Raw genomic sequence first — 25713 nt, forward strand, 5'->3', positions numbered from 1 at the left:
TACCGTTCTCAGCCTCTACACAATTTGGGCGCTCTCACACTTGCCCAATAAGAGTAAACGTGTGTTAGTCTACCTCCCGTACTGTAGGTGGCGACGGAAAGACACTGCCCAGCAATATTCTGGAGGAAACATTTAGGTTTTCCTGTTGCTGCGTTGACCACCCCGGAGCCTTCGAATTTGATCTTGTTCATTGTCTACTCTACAGTACTATTAATCGTACTTTACTTTTAATTTATTTCAGCAATTAATTTAGGTGGGAAAGATAATGGGGAGAAGTAGAAGCCGTTCTCCGCCGAGACGAGGTTCGTAGTTAACGAGTGGTTAGCTGTAAGGTCTCACAAACAATGTTAGCTTCATTAGCTAACTAAGTGGTGACTAAACGCAAACGTTTAGGTTAGTCACCACAAACAAGTTACTACTCCCAGATATTCTTTCTGAAAATAGTTATTCTAGACATGTGGCTTGCTCGTATATGATGGTTGTAATTATCAGTTATGATCATATTAGTTAATTGATTAGCTGGATATTTGATTCAGAAAAAACTAGCACAACATGCTTAAAACTGTACCAGAGAGGGCGCTCGTACCGTGAAATACTGTATTATTATTATCAGTTATCAGCAGTAACATATCTTCAATTTTAACGTAACTAATTGTGTCAAATTTGATTTAAGAACCCAATATTCACAACTAGTCTAAGTGTTAATTATTTATCTTCTCTCTGTTATTAGAGAGGCGCCGTTCTCGCTCAGCGTCCCGGGACCGCGAGACTAGAAGACGCAGGGAGAGGGAGCGCTCCAGGTCTCGGGACAGGGACAGGGACAGGCGACGCAGCCGTTCACGCTCTCCTCATAGGCGACGTTCCAGGTGAGACCTTTCTTGTCGTTGGTTTCATTCTCCAATGGAAGGGACATTGTGTTAGAAAAGTTCAAATGACTACAAGTTAAACTACTGTAAGATCAAAAGATCTCATACATGTTATTTTGCATCGTTGTGTAGAATTGGAGACCGTCTCTTTCTTGGTGTAGATAACCCGTCCTCCAGCCATGTCTGTTTTCCACACGCAGGTCTCCTCGTCGTCTCCGCTCTACCTCCAGCTCTCCCTCGAGGCAGAAGGAGGATTCAAAGGAGAAAACTGTTAAAGAGCATCAGATTTCTGGTGCTTAAACAAACTGCATAAACTAAGATGTTGGAAAGCTTCACCCTAGATCCATGTGTTGGGAGTAATTGGTTAATACATATACATTTAGACATTTAGCAGACGCTCTTATCTAGAGCGACTCACAGTAAGTACAGGGACATTCCCCCCGAGGCAATTAGGGTGAAGTGCCTTGCCCAAGGACACAACGTCATTTTGTATGGCCGGGAATCGAACCAACAACCTTCTGATTAATAGTGTGACTCCCTAACTGTCATGGCTACCTGCCTATAGAAACTTCTGTTGCTATCGGTTTCATTTAATTCACCTATTCACTTTTGAAACATAAACATTTGCACATTGTGTAGTGGTGGCTGTTGTAGTGCCTATGTGTATGACTGTGTTTTATTTGAACAGAGGAAGACATGAAGGATAAAACTGAAGATGAGATTGAGATGATGAAAATCATGGGATTTGGCTCCTTCGACACCACCAAGGTATTTTTTTTTTTTTGCTTCCCATTTGAATCGCTCATTTCCACAAGGGGGCACAAGTTTTCCCAAGATGGTTATTGGCCTTTTTTACATCTTTTCATTTTTTAACATTGTTTTTTGTTTAATAGAATTAACTTCTAAGATACAGTGCTTATGAGCAACACGTTTTAATGTGTAAAATGTTTATTTTCACACAGGGGAAAAAGACTGATGGAGCAGTGAATGCCCATGCTATCAATGTGTCCCAAAAAAGGAAGTATAGGTATGTGAATTGGTCTCAGACACACTAGTATTCTACACACTTTTGTTGTCATTTTCTTTAAATTGCATTAGTAGACATTGCAATTGATACATCCATTGTCTAATCTATTTCTGCAATGCTCTTTGTCCTTCACTAAGCATTGCTGTTGACATTTGTAAGCACTTATTAGAACTAGTTTGTTAGCAAAGTTTCATTTGCTATTGAGAGGCCACTACTATCATGCGCGCTGACCATTGCTTGCTCTTGTTGCACCAATCATCGTAGCAGGTGTTTCGATGCAGACATCGCCTCTCTCATTGGTGGATGATGATGTAATGTACAAGTGCTGCAAAGGCAGCAATGATGTCATGTTTTTTTTTCTCCGCTTCAGGCAGTACATGAACAGAAAAGGTGGATTCAATAGACCACTGGACTTTATTGCATGAAGCTGGAAAGACTCAAGATCCTGTGGTGTGTAGATTTTGACATGCTTGGTTTTGTGGATGTTTTCCTTTTGTTGTGGTTCACTTTCTTCATTTATTGGTTCAACACATATTCTACACAAAATTATGTAAATACATTGGAGCCATGTGGACACCGTGTGGGTTTCTGATTGGAGCATGTGCATTTTTATTTCAATAAATGTCTTTTAAAATGACTTCCAGTCATGCCCTTGTTTTCTTATAGATTCTGAAACTTGTAATAATGCTATGGCTTGTTATTGTTTGTGCTGTTCACTATTCAGATGACATCACTTCCACACTTCAAGTTCAAGTATTTTATTATCAGATGCACAGAACAACACAGGGTCAGACTGGGCACTGAAATTCTTTGGACAACGCAGAGCAACCCGGCATAACATGACATATAAGTACGCAGAACATAGGTTACACCTACGACAAGCTAACATAATAAAATAAACCTCCTAAATATACAAAATAATAAACAATAAAGTATACTAAACCTATAATACACATCCTATACTGACCTAGAGACAAGTAGGGTACAATTAGTGCAATATTGTATACTCGTCTCTTCCTTTACTCTAGTTCTAACTGTAACTACCCAGATTATCTGTCTTTTTTCTAATCAGTGAATATTGTCAATTTAACTGGATCCATTATCAAACATGAACTTCAAACATGACTTATTGACACAATATGCACACAATATTTTACATAGACTGATGATACATACAAACATATAACATACAAAATAAGTATTTGTAAAGATTGCTTTAGATCTAATATTGTGTCTGTTACAATTGATTCATTTTTATATCGATTTCCATAAATGAAGGGTCAGTTAAGCTCAAGGTAATTAACAATGTGTTTGTGAAATACGTCTTTAAACAGTACTAGTTTACAGACCAATAGAAACACAGCATGTGATTTTGGCCAATCACTGAAAAGGAACTAAGGCCAACAACATAGCGTAGCCCCAATGGCTGCAATACACAACGAAAGCAGCATGTCAGGGAGGCGTGGTTTCTGGCTTGGTTATTTAATGTAGGCGGGCCTTGGATACAAAGTGGAGATATTATAGCCAATGGTTATCGGCCTCACAAAAACGTAGCCAATAGTTGCACTAGTATTGGCTTGTTGGGATCCATGATAAGGAAACTGGGTCCATTTTGGCACCGAAAGCGATTTTTCAAAGGCAGGCAAAAGTGGTGTTTACACCAACATGGCGGAAAAGTCTACCAGTTGCATACTACCCCCATCCTTTTAGCGATACATATGTCAAACTTGACAACTGATACCACCAATAGAACTGATTATACAATTTTGGGTAACCAATCATAGCAGCTAGTTTTTTTTATATGAAAAGTATAGTAGAGCACAGAACACCACCGACGGAATCAACAACACACGAAGCTAGATAGCCAGGCATCTAGTTCACAAACCATTGCTGACGATCATTTTTTGTATAAACACCGTTTACCACTGGTTTTCCAGCTCTTGACTACCACAATCCACGCGTGATCAACCAGTTAACGACGTTTGCAAGAAAGCTGTACCAGCATAATTTATAACATCGTGAAGCTAGTGTAACAATCATTCGCTGGTTCAATTGTTGATAGAAACATTTTTTAACACGTTGGACAAATACGATTGCGTACAAGGAAAATCTAAATATTTTTTAGTGGTAACTTTGAAGCTAAAATGATTTGTATCTAACGTGGCTGGCTAGTTGTTGATTTTATGTTGTGGCTGCACGTCGTTGACACCCCCTGGTTTTTGTACGTTACCAGCTAAGTTTAGTTTAGCTAGCGTTCGCTGTTTTCTTGAAGGTGACAATCAGTACGGCGTAGTTTTTTTAGAACACCCCGTACTTTTGGTGCTTTTTATCTTGTCATCAAACATTAAGTGAAATTCTACTTTTTTGCTACTACTCAAAGTCACTATTTGTTGGCAGCTTCCACCAAGAAACGTTAGCCTAATAGCTATCTATCAACGAGTGTCAGCGCGAGCCTTATCGTCAGAATTTTTGACCAACGTTAGCTCTCTAACTAGCTAATAATTTACCCACTGTAACCAGTAAATAAACTAACTAACGTCAATCCTGCACATTTATTGGTGAAGTATTAAAATATATACTTTGCAGTGCAGCTATTACTGCTACCGACAAGCATTTTTGCACAGAGAAGGCTAACCAAGCTCTAGCTGACTTCGTCCGATTATTGTACTCATACATTTTGACCCAGGATTGTGATTTTATCGGTGTTATTGTTGAACATGGCGGCTATCGAAATGGTGCAGATGTTGATTGAAGCAGCCGAGTACCTTGATCGCAGGGAAAGAGGTATGATATCATACAGTTATGGTGCATTGTTGCTCTTGTCATTTTGAAGATGACGAAAGCATTATTTACGCCAGGATTCTTATGCTTTTGCATGGTCAGTTTTCCTCACATATAGGTTGACTATTTGTGGCATGTTATTTTTTTATTTTTTTTGTGTCTACTCCGAATCTTCCCTCTATAATCAGTCGCAAGCCTTAGTGGTCAGAGAAATACTTCTGATGGTTGTCCAGGCATTGCTGAATACACAGCTTTCCAAGTCGCGGGATTTAATAAGAAAAACTATGTGCGGGGATTCAATGTGTGCGGTTTTGCTGCAATTAAAAACTAGGATGTTTCTAATAACAAATATGTGAATAGGTTTATTTAATTTAAGCGCGAGTGCTGGGGATTGAAGATGCAATGAACAGGTCCAGCTCTCCCCTCTCCCCCACCCACTGCTGTGGCTCGAAAATGGGGTTTACTCGAGTTCAGATGACATCATTTTTGGCCAAACATATTTAAGATGATATTAAACAATTCGTATAAAACACAAACACTTATTCATTCTGCATATTGATTATGCCGTTAATCGCCCGATACTGTAACAAACATCCCCCTATTTCTAAAGCTAACGTTGTTACTTTTGTTTAATGCATTGCATCTATTTTCATTTGGTTGACTAATTGTTGAAGAATCTCTGGTGTCTCTAAACTATTTTGTTTGCTTGCAGAAGCTGAACATGGCTATGCATCCATGTTACCTTTCACCAGCAGCAAAGAACGGGACAGTCTAAAGCGGAAAAACAAAAGCAAGAAAAATTTTAGTAGCAGGTATGTAAAGCTGACCCAGTTTTTCCCCTACTATTGCCCTGGTTAACCTTGTTTATTGTTACACAATATATACTACTCCTCCTGTTCCACTACATGGTCTTATCCCATGTAGACAGATATTGACAAATACTGTATTTGCCAGTATTGGAATTATGCAATCGGAGGATCAATGATGTGTCAGTTTGTGTAAATGGTATGGTCATGCAGTGTTGAACAGCAGAAGTATTCAGCGATGTGACTCCTGCAAGTGGCTGCAACCCAACCAGATTGCCAGCACGCTGGACTTGTGCAGGGCTGAAGTGCATGCCGTTGGCCCAATTACCTGACACCTAGCTGTGAAACTAGCCACCTAGCTAATCTGTGTCAGGATGTCTTTGTGGCAGCGAGCTGAATAGAGTTTAAGTAGCGGTCAAGTGTGTGTGTGTTTGTGTGTGTATGTATCTATAGATAGTACAAACACACATCCACCTAAGCCTGCTTTGTAATTGGAACCTGATGTTATTCAAATATTTAGTTTGGTCTCCAAGGACATCTAGTTCTCAGATTTGCTTATGGAAGGCATACAGTAGACTAATGAATGCTTTGGTCCATTGCTTGTGGTACATGGAATACAAAAAGGTCTCTTTCTGAGTTCAGATTAAATTACATTTCTTATGAAGAATGACTTTTGTTATGTAAGTAGACTAATGGCTTTAGATGCATTTTGTTAAATAAAAAAAGGTGTGCATGTCGGCCCCAAGGAATAGTTCACCTGCACCCACTTTGTCTGTCTGGAGATTGTAATGAAGGCAATGCCCTATGTCAGTGGCCAGTTCTGCACTGTTGCTAGGCATTTTGTTCTTCAGTCATATTTTTGCTTGGTGTTTTTTTGTTGTTGTTGTTGCAGCACCTCAAATCCGTTCCGTGAGATGGCTGATCTATAAAGCTATTACACTTGAACTTAATGGCATTGCAGCCACATAAGCAATTAATTAAATGGTTCGCCATTCTAGCTCAGTTCATTAGAAGTGGTATCGTCATGTCCAGCCCTATTCTGCATTGGCTTCCCCATTGACTCAACTGGTACTGTTTGTCAGGGAGCCTTGCCTTTTTAGCTTTTCAGGATTCCTAATCTTGGGGAGATGTAGGACAACAAGCCCATTTCCAGTCAGTGGAGCAGCATTAGGATAGTAGCTAGTGGAACACATCTCCACCCAGACCTTCAGCTCCTATCCGTGTTCCCCATGGCATATGTGTATGTGTGGGGGAAGGGAGTCGATGGGTTTCTGGTGTGTCAGTGGCAGTGAATGTGGCGCTCTCTCTCTCTTTCTGTCTCTCTCTTTCCCTCTCTCTCTCCCCTCTCTCCCCCCCCCTCTCTCTCTCTCTCCCTCTCTCCTCCCTCCTGTTCTGCTTTCAGTCTTGTCAGGAGCTCCAGTTCCTCCATTACATAGATGGATTCCTCCCCCACCTCTCTCCACCCTCTCACACGTCTCCTCCCCCACCTCTCTCCACCCACTCCCACTCCTCTCTCTCACAAACATACTGCATGCCACTATAGTATGGCTCACGATATGACCCCATTCAGTAAAGGAACCAGCTTACAAACACGTTAGTGCTGCAACCAGAGAGCCTCATCTCACATGGCCTTTCTTTCCTTTAATTGGTTTCAAATAAACTGTTATTTAGCTGTAGGCATAGCAGTGGTGCAGTTGTCCCCTCTAGTAAACAGGATGGAAGAAAAAACACAGCCGTTATGAAAATGTTACGCACTGCCATAGGCACCGCGTTGTCAAGGCCCAGTTGGGCTTTAATGCTCACAACTCATCATTAGCATGGCAGCATAGCAAGTCTTGATGCCTTATCAAATGGCTTTGCACAGTGTGTGTGTGAGTGTACATGTGTGTGTTCCCAGTCCCCATGGACAGCAGGTCCAGGTGGAGGGGGCCTGTCCTGGACAGTAATATGGACAGCAGAGTGTTATGTCATTACTGGCTTCAAGCCCATAGGAATGCACTTGGCTGGAGATACAGTTTAAAGGCCTGAGATGTAGTCCTCCTCCCCCCTCCCCTCCCCCTCCTACCATTTGACCTGTCCTCTTGGGAAATGGGTTACACCAGTCGCCGCTCTCTCCATTTCTAATTATGTCTGTGGTAGTCTGTGTTAAGCAGCCATGGCGATGCAGTGCTGTCTAGTTCTGCTGCTAGCTTAGCTTAGATGATACTAGACATTCAGTCTCAGCGATTCGTTGTTGTTAAACGGGGAACGGGGCTGGATGGGGAGAGCTCGTTTGATTCCCTGGAGCGTTTCCCAGGCTGGCTATGAGATGACAGCCGTAAGACGGAACAGGAGTATTTTGAGAGGTTGTGCTGGGGGCTAGCGATGTCAGGTGGTGAGGGGGGGGTAGAGTCATCTCACACACACAGCCAGGGCTCACGGTTCACCATTACCCTCTCAATTCATTTCAGACTGGTCTGCAGATTATTCGGACATGACCTCCTTTTTTGCTCCCTATGAGCTCCCCCTGGGGACATAGGATTCAGTCTACACTGGGTGGTCACCAGACGACGGCCTGCTTCATACTTTCTGTCGACCAACTATCCTTGGTCTGTCTGTCTGTCAGTCACACTCCCTCCCGTCTCTTTCTATTTACACACCCTCTCTCTCAGCTTCCCAAAAGCACCCTGTTTTCTCCCCTTCCTGGTGCTCCTTCCCTCCCTCTTTCCAGAGCTGCATGCCGGTGTCCCTGACCCCCGCATAGTAGCCAGTGTTGCAGGGCCTGCTGCCCGGGGCGGGTTCCTGCCATGGTGAAGAAACGTCCTTTCTGTTTCTAGTTACCGTTGCTAAGTTTACTCCCTTGGCTGCCGTTGTCGTGCAGTCTCTGTGTGTGTGTGTGTGTGTGTGTGTGTGTGCGTGCGCGTGTGTGTATCCTTGTGTGTGCAGCTCCAATCCTCTAAAACATCCCTTCACATAAACAGCCTTAGGTTTCAGAGTACGCCTGTCATTTTCATTTCTGGAGAATATAATTTGTTGTTGCTGCTGCTGCTGCTGCTGCTGCTGCTGCTGCGCTTCCTGGTGGTTTATGAGCTCCAGTACAGGCCCGTCTCTCGCGACCTCCACATGGACGAACCTCTAATCCCTGCCTCTGTCTGTCTGCAGGTCTACGCACAATGAAATGGAGAAGAACAGGTGAGTTGCTGCTCTTTCTGTCCGCCTCCTCCTGTCTGGTCTATCAGGGCACCCATAAAGAGACCCCTCGAGCCCCCTCACACTCCCACACAGCCCGAGTAACGAGCCGCTAACGAGCTGGGACGGAGCAGGCTACACTATTCTGCTCCACGGTCCGCTAGCTTCCGATGCTAACGGTGCTAGCGTGCTCCTCCGCAGGGAGACGGCAGGGTCACTAACACTTCAGCTCCAGTGAATCCTTCACGGTAGCCAGGCAGACTGAATAATGAATGCTCTTAGGCCCAGGCCACAGCACCGCAGGTGGATGTGGGCGTCTTTTCTAACACACTCTGAACTGGCCTGTCCTAGATATACCGATAATGACGTCATGTCTGCATTGATGTGTTGTGTCTAAAGCTCGAGCACCACAACAGAAACCGATGGCGCCCTCATCCCGTTGATTCACTTGACTGAGAAGACGGTCACGCTCGATCTCTGTCGAGTGGGAGACGTGTGTGTGTTCTTGTTTGTGTCTGTTTGTCGTGTGTGTGTGTGTGTGTGTGTGGTTATGGATGGGTGGACTGGAAACTCAAACAATGGAGGCTCTATTTAATCTCCTTGCAAACACTTAGTTTGCCGCGGCAGATCCCTGCTTTGCAGCAGACCCAGCCAGAGCACACTGAGGCCCTCCCTTTAGATTCAGCTCCTCAGAGCTCAGCCTCACCCTGGGCTCAGCCTCACCCTGGGCTCAGCCTCACCCTGGGCTCAGCCTCACCCTGGGCTCAGCCTCACCCTGGGCTCAGCCTCACCTGGGCTCAGCCTCACCCTGGGCTCAGCCTCACCTGGGGCTCAGGCTCAGCCTCACCTGGGCTCAGCCTCACCTGGGCTCAGCCTCACCTGGGCTCAGCCTCACCTGGGCTCAGCCTCACCCTGGGCTCAGCCTCACCTGGGGCTCAGGCTCAGCCTCACCTGGGCTCAGCCTCACCTGGGCTCAGCCTCACCTGGGCTCAGCCTCACCCTGAGCTCAGCCTCACCCTGGGCTCAGCCTCACCTGTGCTCAGCCTCACCTGGGCTCAGCCCCCACCATCCCAGCTATGCGGCCAGGGTTGTGCAACGTGACCCGACACCACACCCTGGAACTCAACCCAGGGGCCAGGGCAATGACCCTGGGGTCAAGGGTTGGTGTGCTAGGAGGGTCTTATGGGTAGAGCTGTTTGTTTATGCTCAAAAAGACACAGTAGGGAATTGATTTCAGACAAAACTCACACACACACACACACACACACACACACACACACACATGCAAGGCACATAGAGTGGAGTTGCCTGGATGAACGTGTTAGCGAGTCAGCTCCTCGCCCCTCCTCTCCCGGTGCTCGTCGGCCTCTCTGACAGGCCCGAGACGCGTCACCATGACACCCACAGAGCTGCAGCTGAGTTGACATTGTTTAACCAACACAAGCCTGGTCCCTGTCTGGCTGCTGACGCCTGGCTCATAAACACGACACCTCCTCGTCCTCCTCCTGTGGTGTTATGTAACTCCCCTGTCTCCTGCACTCTGGGCCCCAGTCTGTCCCAGGGATCAGCTGGGAGTCGTCACCTCGACTCGCTCCACTGTTTGGTGTCAACTTTGTGTGTGTGTGTCAAATCTCAAGACGGGGGAGAAGGGCAGCTGCCCACAGATAAACGAGCTTCTCCTCTCCTACAGAGATTTGAATAGCTTCCCTCCTCCAGACCAGATATTGGGCAGAGTGGGGGGGAGAAAAAAAAACACTGCAGCTCAGAAACAAAGTGAATATCACTTCCGTTTATGTTCTGTCCACTTGTCGCACGGTTGTTTATAACTGAAGTGTACTCCATGCGTGCTGCTGTAAGAGGAACACACACACACACACAGACACACACACACACACACACACTGTGGTTGCAGCCTGGGTGCATGCACGGAACACTCTGGATATGGTGGTGTGTTGTGTAACAGGTCATGTGTTAGCAACTCCCACCACACCCCGGCAGCTGCCAAGCCTGTCACACCAACACTCTCTCACACACACACACACACACACACACACACATACACACACTCAGACACAGACACACACACACACAGACAAAAAGGGACAGGTAGAGTGGGTGATCCAAGCCGTGTCTGATCATTTGAACAGACATTGGAACAGAACATTTTACATAATCGGTCGTCGACATTAAGTTATTCTCAAGCAGGTGTGTTGTTATAGCAGGGACTGACTCATCACATTTTTGAGACGTACTGGGTGAAGTGACGTGTCTCTCTCTCTCTCTGCAGGCGGGCAAACCTACGGCTGTGCTTAGAGCGCTTGAAATCCCTCGTTCCCCTGGGACCAGACACCAGCAGACACACCACCCTCAGTCTGCTGATGAAGGCCAAGGAGCACATCAAGGTGTGTGTGTGTGTGTGTAACCCGCACGTCCGATTCTCCCCGTCCGACACTGGCAGCGACGTGTTGGCACAGGTTCCCTGACGGCCCCGGGGCCGTTCCTAAGCACTCGGACAAAGGAAGGCCGAGTTCTGCACATTAGGTTCGGACGGTGCCACCCGGGGGGCCGTATCCTGGATGTGCTGTGGCATCACCTTGTCACTGAGAGGAAGTGGAGGGCCCCGTCTTAGCCCTGCAGACCAACAACCACACACGCGCTGTAACCTGTGTGTGTGTGTGTGTGCGTGCGTGCGTGCAGAGGCTGGAGGAGAGCGAGCGGAGGGCCCAGCACGCCCTGGAGCAGCTTCAGAGGGAACAGAGACACCTGCAGCGCCGGCTGGAGCAGCTGGGAGTGGAGCGCACACGCATGGACAGCACCGGCTCCACACACTCTGACAAGTCCGACTCCGACCCGGGTGAGGGTTCACACACACACACGCTCGTGCATGCACTTGATGAGTGTCTTTTAAGTTGTGTGGGGTTTCATACATATGTTGTCATTGACATAGACTGCGACGTAGGAATGGTTTGTTTGGGCGCGGCGTGTATTCATCACAGTAGTAATGTGCGTGTCACCGACCACAGAGGACCTGGATGTGGACGTGGAGGGGACAGACTACCTGCTGGGGGACCTGGAGTGGAGCACCAGCGGCGTGAGTGACTCTGACGAGCGCGGCAGCCTGCGCAGCAGCTGCAGTGACGAGGGCTACTCCAGCGCCAGCCTGCGCCGCCTGCAGGACACTCAGGAGAAGGCTGGGCTGGCCTGCAGCCTATAGGAGCACAGCCTCGTACCCCCCAACCCCCCCCCCCCCCCTCCGCTCCTCCCCCACCCACACCCCCCACAACACCCTTGTCGAGCTTGTCCCCCGCCCGCCCCTCCGCAAGTCTCTGCCAATCAGACCTCACTCCCAACCCCCGTCCCCTCCTCCTCCCTCCCTCCTCTCTCCGTCCCTCGTCCCACCGATCTGACCAATCCCGAGGCGCCTCGAGCTTCCCGTGTGCCGCCTCTTGCCCCGCCCCCTCCGCCCCCCCCTGCCCCGGCAGCACCACCGAGACAATGGCTCACGCCCATCCCGCCCTCCGCCAGCCAATCAGGGGGGGGGGGGGGAGGATAAGTTTCGAGGCTCTCGGACGCTCCGCTCCAATGGAATTGAAGAAAAAAAAACAAATGCACTCGGCCCCCGTCAGTGTCCACCAGCCCCCTCCGTCCCTACCTGGCGTCTGCAGCCGGAGAATGTGCTCGCCCGTCAACCAACCCCACCCCCCCATATTGCCTGTTTTTGTATGCTTCTTCAGGAGCCAATGGAAAGCTGTTCTGAGATTGAGCCCTCCCAGTCCCCATGTCTCCCATGCGTCCAATGAGAGCGATTCCTTCCAAAGGTGGTGGCACAGCCACTGGGGGTGGGCCGGGGGGGAGTCCACCTGGGTGACCATCGTGAGCATGGTATTTTGCACTTAGAACAGAGGAAGGGTGGTCTCGGTGAGACTCTGGGTCAAACTCATGCCCCAAAGGCCCTGCAGCTATAGTAGTAATGTAATATCAGGTGATTGTTGTCTAGTAAGCCTTTAAAAGTGAGTTGTCTGTCTGCACTACCCCCCCCCCCCTTCCCATCCTCCCCACGGGGAGTTCTAGAACACTAGCCGTGGCTGTGATGTCATCCTCTTGTTGTCGTGGACGGCAGAAGCACGTGCACCCATCACCCAGGCTTCGCAGAAGGACTGTTTGTGATTCCCCATACGTGGGAGCGTTTGTCATCTGTTGGTTTTGTTTTTGTTTTGCATACCCATGTCTGCACCTGCCATTTCAGAAGGACTACAAGGAAGAAAGAAAAGGAGAGAAGGAGAAAAAAAAAAAAAATGTATATGTGCAGCATGAGATTTAAATGGTGGGGAGGGGGAGGGAGGGACGGTGTTGGGGGGGGGGGGGGGTAAACGTTGTCTTACTCTCTCTGATGACGGTGGCGTTGTTGTGCATCTAGTAAAATGTATGCGTGTGTGACACTGCTAGTCACGGTCGCTAGCTACAAGTCAGGAGAGAGACCGGAGAAGCGAGACAGGTCTGTATGTACTGAAGCCCAGAGAGACTCTCAACACATTCCATGCTAGATTCGTAGGCCTGATGGAACGACATCAAGGCGGCCATAAATTCTGCCCCCCCCCCCCTCATTCATGAGAGCAGTATCAAAACCTACATTGATGTGTGTCAGGTTACCCACGGCAACCACAGACTGGGCTTTTGCTCTCACGGGGGTCAAACTGCGTGAGAAAGGTCAACCGTCGTACAGAAGTACAGATACTCTCCATTGCCTTGCCTATATAGATATTTATTATTTCAGCAGATTTTTGTCATGTCGGTGTAAATAGTTTGAAGAGAGATCTTTATGTATATCGAAAACAGGGAAATAAAAGTATTTATTAGATTTAAATATACTAAATATATAGATGGATTATATATATATATATACATATATATATATATAAAAATATAATAAGTTAAATATTTTATGGTTTGTGTTGTGAGGTTTTCTATGTGTAGTTTGTTTGCACAGCATAGTAATCCCTAGCTCTTTTTTAGAAACCGTCTTTCGTGCCTCTGGGCTGTTGTGTCGAATTTACCGCACGGTGCTCCTAGAACTGAAACGTTTTATTTGTGGTGGGTATACTTTTTCCGAATTGATAAAAGCAACATTTCCTTCTCAACAGGGAAATGACAAAACCGAACAAAAAAATACATATATATATATAAAAGAAATACGACAAAATTGTGGATAAAAAGTATAAAAATGCAAAGAGTTGTGGTGTGTCGGTGCTTTGGCGGTGCTGTCATGGTGACAAGTTGCAGAGTTGGTTCACACATCTCGTGTCTAGGAGCTTTAACCACACAAAATGTCTCCTCCACCACTCAAGAGACTCAATGCCAACATTATGGAGGACAAAATGGTTGGCGCTATAAGCAGCCTTCATGCTGTCTCCAGAGAGGGGGGGGGGGGGGGGGCTTAGCTGTTGGGTTCAGTGAATGTACAGTTGGTAGTCTGCAACTTTCAACTCCCTTTCTGCACTGTAGCAGCATGGCGCCAAAGGAACTCAAACCTGTGTCACGCAACAAGCTCCAGGTTAGAATGTGAGGATGACGCACCCTCCGAAAAAAAACAAAAACATCTCACTAAATAGGAGTAGGATTGTTTCTTCGAAAATGTTGTTTGTGTGGAATGCAGCACGCGTGTCATTTTGATTCCCGATAGAGAGAAACAATGCAGCCAGATGACTGTCGAGGGGGGATATGCTCCCAAGACTCTGGGTCAAAATGAAAGAAGACCGTCTGTGTGTCTGTTCCGTCACTGTCTTCAGAGAGACATTTTAAAGGTCATGGGTGATGGGGTAGGGTTGGGGGGATGTTGTGAACAAGAACTACAAATGGAAAAAACTGAATGTTTTTATTTGTTTTAAAGGTGCAAAAACAGCATACAACAAGCATATTTCAGTAGCCTCGCGTTAGAGCCAAGCATTAATGTCTGTCCGCGGGAGAGGTCGTTCTTCCTGCTCCATCCATGGCTCCATCCTCTGTGTCTTCCACACCGTCTGTCTGTCTCTCTCTGTCTGACTGTCTGTCTCTGTCTGTCTGTCTCTGTCTGACTGTCTGTCTGTCTCTGTCTGACTTTTTGTATCACATTCACCCCTCCACAAGCTGTGCTGGCTACCATGGTGCAGAGGGGCAAAATCAGCCGTTGTGTGTCCGCACACACACACGGCGTCTTCACCGCTCACTCAGTGGTGAAACAGTCTGTTGAGATCCTGGTGCTTTCAGCACCTGCCCTGAGAGCAGGTGTGGGGTCTTAGAAGAACGAGACAGTGCTGGGGTTCCGTGTGTTCCAGCGTGTAAGCTATGGATGTGGTCACCCTTTTGGTGGAGTCCTTTGTTTCAATGTGTATATGTGGGCTATGTTTGTACAAAGGGGCTGACGGCCTTAAAACAGACAAATGTATGAAATCCATAGCATATTATATATATATATTGATGTATATAATATATGACGTATAGACATGTATTACAAAGGTCATTCCTTGTCATTGTGACTCGTGTGTTGCGGTCGCGCAGCACTCACTCATCACACAACAATCAAATACACTGTCATACACGTGCATTGTTGCAGACTGCCTTTCACAGACACGAGAAGGGTCGGCGTCTGTCGAACAAGAAAAATACATGGAAATTTTGTACACTTACTTTTTAGAATTGGGAGAATTTGGACTGACTTGAAACAAAATCACTCAAAATGTGGAGCAGTAATTTATATTTGTCGGTGACATGAAAGAAATAAAACATTTGAAACCCTTGTTTACCTATCCTGCTGGTCCCTGGCTCTGCCTGAGTAGATTCTTTGAGCGGCTCCATTGCCACTTTACAACGATCTCTTAACATGGAAAGACATGCAGTGAGAGAGTAACAGGGCGTATCTTTCTGGGGAAAGACCAGTCAACATGGCTGAAGATTAACAATAAAACGGACGTTCATTGGACGCACCCATTCAGGGAGGTCCCTCTAGGTCTTTCCCTCGTCCTCGGTTAACAGACCGTGAGCGGACTAATCACTGGTTATGGCCAGCTCAGAATGCTTGTGTCCATTAACCCGTCAGGGAGGAAGAGGGGGATGGGTACCATGGGCTTGTCCTTACAACATTCCCACTCCAAGGCTGAGCAGGCCGAGAGATGTGGAGGGAGAGAGTGGAGGTTCTAGCTTGAATAGCTGTCGTTTTTTTTTTTTATGTCTCCTGGTACAATTCCACCAGGCCTTTGAGTATCCCCCCCCCCACCCTCCAATGCTTTCCTCGCTCTCTCTGGGCAGCGTTGTTCAATTGAAGACGGGGGAAAACGTGCCAAACTAAGACTGGCGCTCCTCTGTCTCTGGAGGTGCTCGGCGAGTCTCACTTCAGCTCAGGGCCGGCCCAAGGCATCAGCCAACTAAGCAGCTGCTTAGGACCCCTGTGGCTACCAGAGGGCCCCCAAGAGCAAATGAAATTACAGTTTAATGTATTATGTGAAAATATATATATTCTTTTTTATTAATAGGGGCCCCCAAATACATTTTGCTTAAGGCCCCTTAAAGGCTTGGTCCGGTCCTGCTTCAGCTGTTCACCACCGCAGAGCTCTCATCACAAAAACATCGTGCTCAGCCGACGCCAAAACTGCTTCTTTATTCTGACCGCCCATTGTCTTCACAATGTTTTCCCTGATAGGTATTTCTGGTGCGCTTTAAGGGACTGATTTATTTTGAGAGAGAGAGAGGTGGGAGGGGGTTCAGGGAAACCCTCTCAAGCACGCTCGGTACAATAGCCAGGAGAGGAAAGTCTCTGCAGCCCAGAAATGCTCAGGCTCTGGGGCTCTGGGTGATTTATGCATCAGACCGTGACCCTCTTGACCTTTCCCATGGCCTTACTACCTGCTTCAGGACCCTTATCTCCTTCTGTGTTTGTGTGTTTGTAGTTGGATTCAGGGGTGACTGGGGGGGAGCTGAGATTTGATGAAGCACAGTGTACATGTGATGGGAGTTGCGACTTTGTTATTCCGCTTAACCCTTCACGAAGACACACACACACACTCTTACTCAAACACACACACACTCTTACTCAAACACACACACACTCCATCAAACATATACTCTATATCTCTCAAATATACATAGTATATAGATATTATAGAGTCACATAAAACACACGACAGTAAAAAACACTCAAGGATGATGACTTGAGGTGGCTCCCAGTGTTTTTATTGTCCCCTAATCTGTGTAGCTGACCTTGGACATCTACTGCAATGCAGATTTTATTGAACTGTCTACTGTTACATCTTATCTGATGGGGAGTGGATGTGTGTATACATTTGTGTCAGTGTCTTTGACCCTGCTCCACCCATCCTGGCTGTCAGATTAGGCAAATCCAACAATTTATCCCAGCCCTGCAAACCCATCTCCGTGTGACCTTAGCCGGGTGTACGTCTGCCTGGACAAGCCAAAGTGTGATCACACGCACACACACACAGTCACACCATGGCCTAAGGAGAAATACACGAGGCAGGGTTTTTGTTCATGTGTGTGAGTGGCCAGCGAAAAGGCTTTCCATGCTCTCTAGAAACATCCTCCCCCACCTCAGTCCTGTCAGATCAGAAAGGACATGCCATCATACGCATACAGCTGCCCAATAAAGAGCTTTGTAGTGCATCAATGCTGAGCCAAGATATCTGTCCTAATGGCTTCCCTCCTCTGAAAAGCCATTGTATTTATCATCATTTCAAATCTCTCTTCCCCCCGTTGTTGGATTCAACTGTTCCTGATCCTGAAGCCTAAACATGGACAGATGTCAAAGCCCGTAAGCCTTCTACCTGTAACAAACAACAACACAATATTGACAACAGTATGTGGGAGAATGGTATGGTGTTCCTGGAAGAGCTGGGCCCCTAGGGGGATTCTACATGAATCTAAGGATCTGTTTGACTGACAGTTGGAGATCTTGATCACCGTCTTCCGCAGCTGAGAGCCAAGATGGCGGCCAGAACATGGCTGTGTATGTGTGTGTGTGTGTGTGTGTGTGTGTTGACAGATGGAGCAGGTCAACTGCCAGCTCTCAGGGGAAGGGAGTAAAGAGTGCACATCAGAAAAGATCAGTCCATCTAAGACTGAAGAGATGACAAACACACACTGCAGCCAATGATGCACAATATACGTCTGAAGCTGTGTGAGTTGTGTGTGTGTGAGGACCACCTGGCAAATCAAAGCATATGGGAACTGGAGTTTCTGAAAAGAGGAGCTGGCTGAAAGACCATATAGCCTGTGTTTTACTGTGGAGGCAAAACGCCTACTTTGAGTTTCTTCAAAAGAACTATATGAAAAACAATGGCATGTCCTAACTAAAATGCTTCTGCATTTAATCAATACCGACATTTTGGGCATATGCATTTCATACCTTATAGCGTCACACAGAAACGGGCACAATATCAAATTGATATTCACCTCTTCTCCAGCACAACAAAGCATCCAATCTGCTCGGTTTGTTCCCTGCAGACCATGTGCTAATAATGGTTATCTGTAGCTCTTCTGTTACCTGTTCGTTCCTGCTGAGTCACTGCCATCCTCTCTCTCAATAAGGCCTTTAGCCGCAGATCCTTAAACACAAACACAGTCGAAATGCTGGCTCAGGTGAACAGCTTGAGACTCTGTCTGTGCGTGTGATGAATGTGTATACTGAAAATAAATGTATTGTCAAACATATACACAGATCTATCAGTGAGGGATTTTCCAGGTTGTCGGTGTAAATAAGTTTGAAGCGCTTGGCGATGGCGTTCATTAGGACAGTCTACATCTGAGCCTTAACACTTCAGAGCTGAATCTTGCAGACAGAACAGCAGGGGCTAGGGAAAGCTTAGCTCTGTGGTGGATCAGGGACTTCATGTAGGCGAGATTGCCTATTGCTTGCTTGTTTTTGTTTTCTCTTTCTCTCCACCCCGCCCTCTGCCTTTTTAGCCCTCGCTTTCTTGACTTTCCGAGCATTATTGATCACTCTACGCCCTCTGGTGGATGATCTAGGACATGCAAAACAGCCGACTCCCTTGAGGAAATCCATTTACAATGTCTGGAATGATTTACAGTAACAAATGTCGAAGTCTGGACAGCTTCAAAATTGAATGATCAGGGATGGGAATACTTATGGAGCCTCACAACTCACTTCCCTTGACAATAGTTTGCATTATTATTGTGTAATGAGCAAAGGCTATCTACATTAATGTCATTGTTAAATGTTGTGAAATGAGTGTTAGTAACATGATACATAGGCTTACCTAAGTTGATGAACTGATCGTTTGGTCAAGTCACCCAGTTTCAACTGGCCACAAAACCAACAAACAAACAACACATTTGATACAACTATAGCTATTTGTCTGGAAATCCAAATGCTTGCACTGATTTGTAGCGTTGATTGAACCTGTAAAACCTGCAGTCACCTGACACTCTCCCTAGCGCGTGGGTGTTGTATCCTTTGCAGGGGCGTGGTCGCTGTCCCCGAGCGCATTCAGGACCAAGGCCAGCGGCAGACTGTCTCCACGCGGTAACCTTCCCCGGCCGGTGTAGTCCTCACTGCTATATGTCAACCAACGAAAGTACCAGTAGACTAGGAAGCAGTATAATGATGCTGTACAATACATTTGGTAGAGTTAAATTGGCATAAACATGACCTGGTTTGGAAACAGGTACTAAACATTTAGTTTTGCATTTAAATTTAGATTATGAGGCTGTAAAAGAGGCGAGTCACACGTCGACCAGTGTGTCTCATCCCATATTCCGATAATGCGGTGTCTGGGCGTGAGGGCTCTGCAGTATCATCTCACCAGGCACGCTCGCTGGTGCACACATCTACATACATCGATCTCGTGCCATTCTGCTGGGACAGCAAAGAAAAACTGCAATGACAGTGTTAAGTCCGCTAACATTACATGGCATAAAAAGTGCATCTTATGAAATATTACCCATAAATTACACCCATTCCTGTTTTATAGAGTATATGTCCTAGTTTCGTTAAAGTTGATAAATATAAACCTTTGCATATAGGCTACTTAGAGGTTAAAATATGCGCATTAAGAAATGTATGGTTACATTTTAACTGGTAGCTATACTTGTGGTTTAAATGCTATTCATGTGTTGCTTATTTATCATTTGATTAATTCAATATTTCCTAATGTAATGCCCAGCCAAGTCATCCTTATATCTTAGGCCTATTAAGATATTCATGTGTGCATGGATAGGATTTCGTTTAATGTAAAGGTGTCAGAACTACACGGCAAAAGAGGAGTTGCATGAGTGAGCGCGTGCTCCCCAGAGTATATCTTTTTTTGCGCGAGCTTGCAGGTTTCCCCTTCCCTACCACCCCTGCGTCAAATGATGCTCGAGGTCCTGCGCTATAAAGGCACCTGTCTTAGCCTTTACTTGCATCTCACTTTCTCTTCCTCTCTTTCGCTCTTTCTCTCTCACACTCTCTCCCACTTCCACACATACACACTCTCCCACGGGGCGGCGAGAACGGACTCCACAAGTACCGATCAGCATTCCAGGACTCCACCTCCAGCATGAGTTATTCCAGTGACATGTATTCCGGCAGCTCTTATCGGAAGATCTTTGGGGATGCTCCCCGGGCCTCGGGCCGCATGTCTGTGGGCAGCAGCCCCTCTCGTCTCTCCACGGGATTCCGTGCCAGCCCTCACCGCAACTATGCCACCTCATCCTCCAGCTACCGGAAGGTGGGAGCCGGGCGCAGCTTCTCCTCCATGCCCGACTCCATGGACCTGACGCAGTCCACGGCCGTTACCAACGAGATGAAAATCATCCGCACCAATGAGAAAGAGCAGATGCAAGGCTTGAACGACCGCTTCGTCTCCTTCATTGAGAAGGTGCACAACCTCGAGCAGCAGAACAAAGTGCTCGAGGCTGAAGTTACCTTGCTGCGTCAGCGCCACAATGAGCCCTCTCGTCTCCATGACCTGTACGAGCAAGAGATCCGCGAGTTGCGGGCGCGCGTGGAAGAACTGACCCACGAGAAGAGCCAGATGCACCTGGATTGCGTGCAGATGAACGAGACCCTGGAACGCATGAGGGAGAAGCTCGATGACGATACTAAGCTCCGCGAAGAAGCCGAGAACACCCTGAAGAGCTACCGCAAGGACGTGGACGATGCCACGATGTCAAGGCTGGAACTGGAGAAGAAAGTTGAATCCCTCTTAGATGAGATTTCCTTCCTCAGAAAAGTTCACGACGAGGAGTTGCACGAGTTGCAGACGTCCCTCCAGGCTTCCCAGGTACATACACTCACGCACGCATCCAATATAACACTCACACATCAACTGCACATACAATTGAGGTGATAACTCAAATTGACACTGTTGCATGTTTATTGAGAGTTCAAATAGTTGCATCCTGTGTACTAAAAGCCCACATACTGTATATATGTAAAAACGTATGAAACAAGACTAAACAATGTGACAATTGGTTAAGTTCATAACAAATATTTATTTATATCAGTCTGTATACCAGCATCGGGCCAACTAAAATATTTAGCACATGCGCTGTCCAGGGAAAATAAGTGAGTGCGCACTGCGATTAGTGACAGTTCTCGAAAATTTACGACACTGCAGTTCTGCTGCATGAAACAGCACCGTGTCGTGGTCTTGTCAAATATACTGCAGTGTCCCGAGCAAGTAGTTTCTATGGGACCAAGAAAGATGTTGGAGAACTAGTGTTCTGTGACTGCAAAGAAAATGCCGACTTTAAATGCCGAATCCTTAACCTGTGCATACGGTATTTGTGAAAGAGAGATAAACAAAGACAAGAACACAGAGGTCGACTGGAAGGAAAGAGCGAGAGGTGGAAAAGAGTGAAAGAGAGAGTGGAAAAGTGAGAGAGAGATAGAGATTGGCTGATTGCGGGGTGTCTAAGCTCTCCCCAGACTATGCGGTGAAACAGTAGCGCAGAATCTAGGTGTGGTCCTATTAGGATGCGGTAGATGCGGGTCAACTCTGCATTCAGGCACACTGACCTTGTAGAAATAACCATTTTAGTACTCAAGTCTTGTGCACACATCATATCAACTTCACTATAAACTTTGTTTCATTATGTTATCATTTTAAATCAGTATTTGAAACATTAGTTCTGAAATTTGAAAGAAGACCCAGTGGGACCCAAACATCTGTGTTCTTGTATAGTAACAAAACGATTTAGGTGTAAAAATGAACTTTTATAAACTTTTGTTTAAACTTAGCATGGAATGCTATATGGAAACACAGAGAGGTTTCCTTGTGTGGTTTTGTGTTCGTACATTTAATACTCTTTGGTTGTCCTGTTCCTCTTTTGCAAAGAAGTAATGGAACTCATTAATAATCAGTTAGCCTTAACAACGTAACATAACAATAACCTTTTCTAATATTACAAATGTCACTTGTGTAGTTTCACTTCAACAACTCTTGTAGCAATTTTCAACGAATCAATCTTTTTACTCCTTTTAATTGGAGAGGTTCTTACAGAGTGATGATACAAATTCTCCCAGGACTCTTTTGGCCAGTAAGATGTATAACTGCCATGTAAGCGATGGTCAGGCAGCACAGCTTACTCTTGCACACAGAAGCCAGAGTCAGCAGTGAATTGATGAGCTCTCAGCATTCTACCTGACTGGCTACAATACATCCACTCAAGCACAGAGCCACCCCTTTATTGCAGACTGTAAATATTGCAGTACAGGTAATAGCAGACCTATACTGTATATTACTGTACAGCTGATTTATTATTACTAAAACACACACATTTTGTTTAATTTTTTAGAAAAAAAAGTTTTGGAACTCCACAGGTCACGACAATTTGACTGACGTCAAACATTGTTATTGTTGACCAAATCATGCAAATGATTAACCCTTCACAACAGAATAATCCTGTCTTCCCCGTTCCTGTTTGTGTCTGGTAGCAGGTATCTGTTGAGATGGACATGGGCAAACCAGACCTGGCCGTAGCCCTGAAGGACATCCGGGCCCAGTACGAGGTCCTGTCCGCCAAGAACATGAACCAGGCCGAGGAGTGGTACCACTCCAAGTTTGCCAGCGTGAGCGAGGCCGCCGCCCGCAACACGGACAACTTGAAACAGGCCAAGGATGACCTGAGCGAGTACCGCAGGCAGGTGCAGGCCCGCACGCTGGAGATCGAGGCCCTCAGAGGCCACAACGAGGCCCTGGAGAGGCAGATGGCCGACATGGAGGATCGCCACAGCAACGAGATGGGAGAGATGCAGGTAGAGGGGAGGACTGGGTGGAGGGCTGGGGGGTGGAGGGTTGGGGGGTGGAGAGGTGAGGGTGGGGGTGGGGGTGGAGGATCAGGTTCAAGACGGGTGGAGAACTGGGTGTCGGGATTGAGGCATGGTTGGTGTAACAAGTGCACGTCAAAGATTTCCATAGACTATGTGTGGGTGGACATGTTTTCTCCAATGTTAATAATAAAGTGCTCTTTTAGTAACCACATATTTTTCTGTGTGTGTGTGTGTGTGCAGGAGACCATCCAGCAGCTGGAGTCTGCCCTGCGCAGCACCAAGGGTGAGATGTCCCGTCACCTGCGTGAGTATCAGGACCTGCTCAATGTGAAGATGGCCCTGGACATTGAGATAGCAGCTTACAGGTCAGTCTCCACCAGCTCTGAGTCAGACGACTCCGTAAGCATAGAACTGACCAATGTCTAACGGTTTCGACAGCAATGGCCCTTTTCCCTGTGGGAGTACTCTATCACAGAGCCCAACGTTTTGTGTGCTAGTGTGTTTTGACATCTACGAGAAACGTCTCTGTCACTGAAACATTGACCATTGTTTAATGATTTGCCACTGTATGTCTTTAAAGAATATGCTTTTCTTAGTTTTACCATGTTATGTACTCAGCAGTATACAGTGGTAACCATGTTCATTCTTTGTCTCGCTCTTTCCCATCTCTCACTCTCCCATCTCTCTCTCCCGTCCTTCTCTCTCTCTCTCTCTCTCTCTCTCTCTCTCCCTCACTCCCTCTCTCTTCTATGAATCTCATCTTTCTTTCTCCCCGTCTCTCTCTCTTCTCCCTGTCTTTCTCTCTCTCTCTCTCTCTCTCTCTCTCTCTCTCTTCTCCCCGTCTCTCTCTCTCTCTCTCTCTCTCATCTCCCCGTCTCTCTCTCTCGTTCTCTCTCTCTCAAACTCCCTCTGCACCCACACAGGAAGCTTCTGGAAGGTGAGGAGTGCCGTCTGACCTCCGTGGGCGGGGCCATCCAGCACTCTGGCTACTCTGGCTACTCCTACTCCTCCAGCCGCTCCTACGCCCTGGGGTCCTCCCTGCCCTACAGGAGGAGCGGAGCCAAGCCCGAGCAGGAGGAGGACGAGGAGGAGGAGGAGAAGGAGGAAGAGGAGAACGAGGAGGAGGGAGAGGGAGAGGGAGAGGGAGAGGGAGAGGGAGAGGAGGGAAACGACCAGGAGGAGGGTGAGGGAGATGAGGAGGAGGAAGAGGAGGAGGAGGAGGAAGAGCAGAAGGAGAAAGAGAAGGAGAAGGATACTAAGAAGTCTGGCGCTGCCGGCAAGGGCACCAAGAGCTAAACAGCTGATTGTACCATTCGCTCCATCACAGTCCATGCCTTCACTCATTCATATGGTTCCATCCCCTTCCCTGTCACCTCATCTCTTCACCTTGTTACCAGGAAATGCACACATTACAAGACACACACACGTGGAAACATTCGTACACAGGCACGCACGCAAACACACACACACAAGCTCACCCGGTCAGTCACACACTCCAGATCCCTCCCTTCTCCTCTGTTGCCTCGGGGTGGTTTCAATTAGAATGGGCTTCACCATCACGGGGGCCTCATCATGGGTGTCACCCGTCAGATGAAGTTCACCACAGACCAGAGAGAAGGTGTCCCCAGGCAGCTCGCCAGCCTGGAGGGTGATGCCTCAGGCTGGGCGATCTCATGGTGAGATGGAAGCACCCGGAAATCACCTGTCTTAATGTGCCATTAGCAATACAACATGTAGGCCTATGAGGTTAAGAGCAATTGCAAGCGTAAAAGGAATAACTCCAGCGCAAGATCTGCTAGCACAGATTTCTACGCTATGCACCGGTCTGGAGCACACCAACTCTACCGGTCCAACTTTCACGGTGCTATTAGATTTTTACTTAAAAAGTTGGGAAAGTTCTGTATCAGAGGTTGTAGTGTAGCATGCGCTCTTTGACCAACTGGATGTTAGCATGTGACAGGAACAGTGACTTATTGCCCGGCTGCAGATCAAATGACACGTATCTCTCTGAGGAATGGCAATTGCTTCACTCATTTTTCTCTCTTTCATTCCCTCACACGTTCTGTCCATTCGTCCACTTTCTTTTTCATTCCGTCTCATCCTCAGTCGACGTTTAGCCTTCATCTTCCCCCTCTCTCTGTCACTGCGAATGTCATAGCACGGCAAAAAAAGAAAAAAAAGAATACAATTTTAATTTAGAATATATATATATATATTAAAAGTTAAACCTTTTTTGGGGAAAGGCCTGTGGTGGCAGAGTACAAGTGCATTGTGCGGAGGATGTATGGAGTGCACCTTGGCGAATGGCAAATGTAGAGTTTAAAGATGCTGCTATTTATTACATTGTACAATTCTTGTTCAGAGTATGAATATCTCCTCTTGATTGATTTTTTTTTCACAAACATTTATCACCTCTGGTTTCTCAGTGATACAATTCCCTCTAAGTGTAGCTTAGTCCCTTTCTCTCTGTCTAGATTAGAGTGAGTGGAGTTGGTTCTGGTAACCAGTGCTCTGGTTGTGTTGTCTGGAGATGGTGCAGTGGGTGTTTGGTCTGCTTGCCTGCCCTGAGTGGGCTCTGTGGCAGACAGGGGAGAGGCTGCAAGGAGGGGGGGGGGAGGACGAGACGGCACCTGGGTGTGACAGAGACAGCCCTCCACACTGACAGCACCTATCAACCAGCTGGAGCCAACGCCACTGGGGTCACGGTCACATGGTGCACCGGCGCTGCGAATAAGGGCTATTATCACCCCCTGCCCCCCGCCCCCCCACCCCCAAGCCCACCGCTCGTGTTCTGCAGTCTGAGAT

General features: G+C 46.9%; 3 protein-coding genes across 4 annotated transcripts; all 3 read left to right on the forward strand.

The window, feature by feature from the left end:
• The first annotated feature begins 85 nt into the window (after positions 1–85).
• Positions 86–2530, forward strand: snrnp27 (small nuclear ribonucleoprotein 27 (U4/U6.U5)). Its single transcript, XM_084694460.1, has 6 exons — positions 86–302; positions 731–866; positions 1067–1158; positions 1555–1634; positions 1829–1893; positions 2264–2530. Exons 1-6 carry the CDS (start codon positions 266–268, stop codon positions 2316–2318), a joined length of 465 nt encoding a protein of 154 aa, XP_084550586.1. The 5' UTR covers positions 86–265; the 3' UTR covers positions 2319–2530.
• A 1164-nt stretch (positions 2531–3694) lies between these two features.
• mxd1 (MAX dimerization protein 1) lies at positions 3695–11885 on the forward strand. 2 transcript variants are annotated; one of them, XM_084694838.1, is made up of 6 exons: positions 3696–4677; positions 5387–5486; positions 8622–8651; positions 10936–11050; positions 11346–11502; positions 11672–11885. In XM_084694838.1, the coding sequence occupies exons 1-6, from the start codon at positions 4611–4613 to the stop codon at positions 11860–11862; spliced, it is 660 nt and encodes a 219-aa protein (XP_084550964.1). In that variant the 5' UTR covers positions 3696–4610; the 3' UTR covers positions 11863–11885. The 2 variants fall into 2 exon arrangements, with proteins under 2 accessions (XP_084550965.1, XP_084550964.1); XM_084694839.1 differs by lacking the exon at positions 8622–8651 and having other exon boundaries at positions 3695–4677.
• Positions 11886–20085: 8200 nt separating this feature from the next.
• neff1 (neuronal intermediate filament family member 1) lies at positions 20086–25691 on the forward strand. The gene is made up of 4 exons (XM_084694860.1): positions 20086–20917; positions 22576–22893; positions 23149–23273; positions 23832–25691. Exons 1-4 carry the CDS (start codon positions 20192–20194, stop codon positions 24202–24204), a joined length of 1542 nt encoding a protein of 513 aa, XP_084550986.1. The 5' UTR covers positions 20086–20191; the 3' UTR covers positions 24205–25691.
• Positions 25692–25713: the final 22 nt, after the last annotated feature.

This window comes from Hypomesus nipponensis, chromosome 28 (genome assembly GCF_054491055.1).
Source record: "Hypomesus nipponensis isolate SF chromosome 28, ASM5449105v1, whole genome shotgun sequence".
Classification (NCBI taxonomy): Eukaryota; Metazoa; Chordata; class Actinopteri; order Osmeriformes; family Osmeridae; genus Hypomesus; species Hypomesus nipponensis.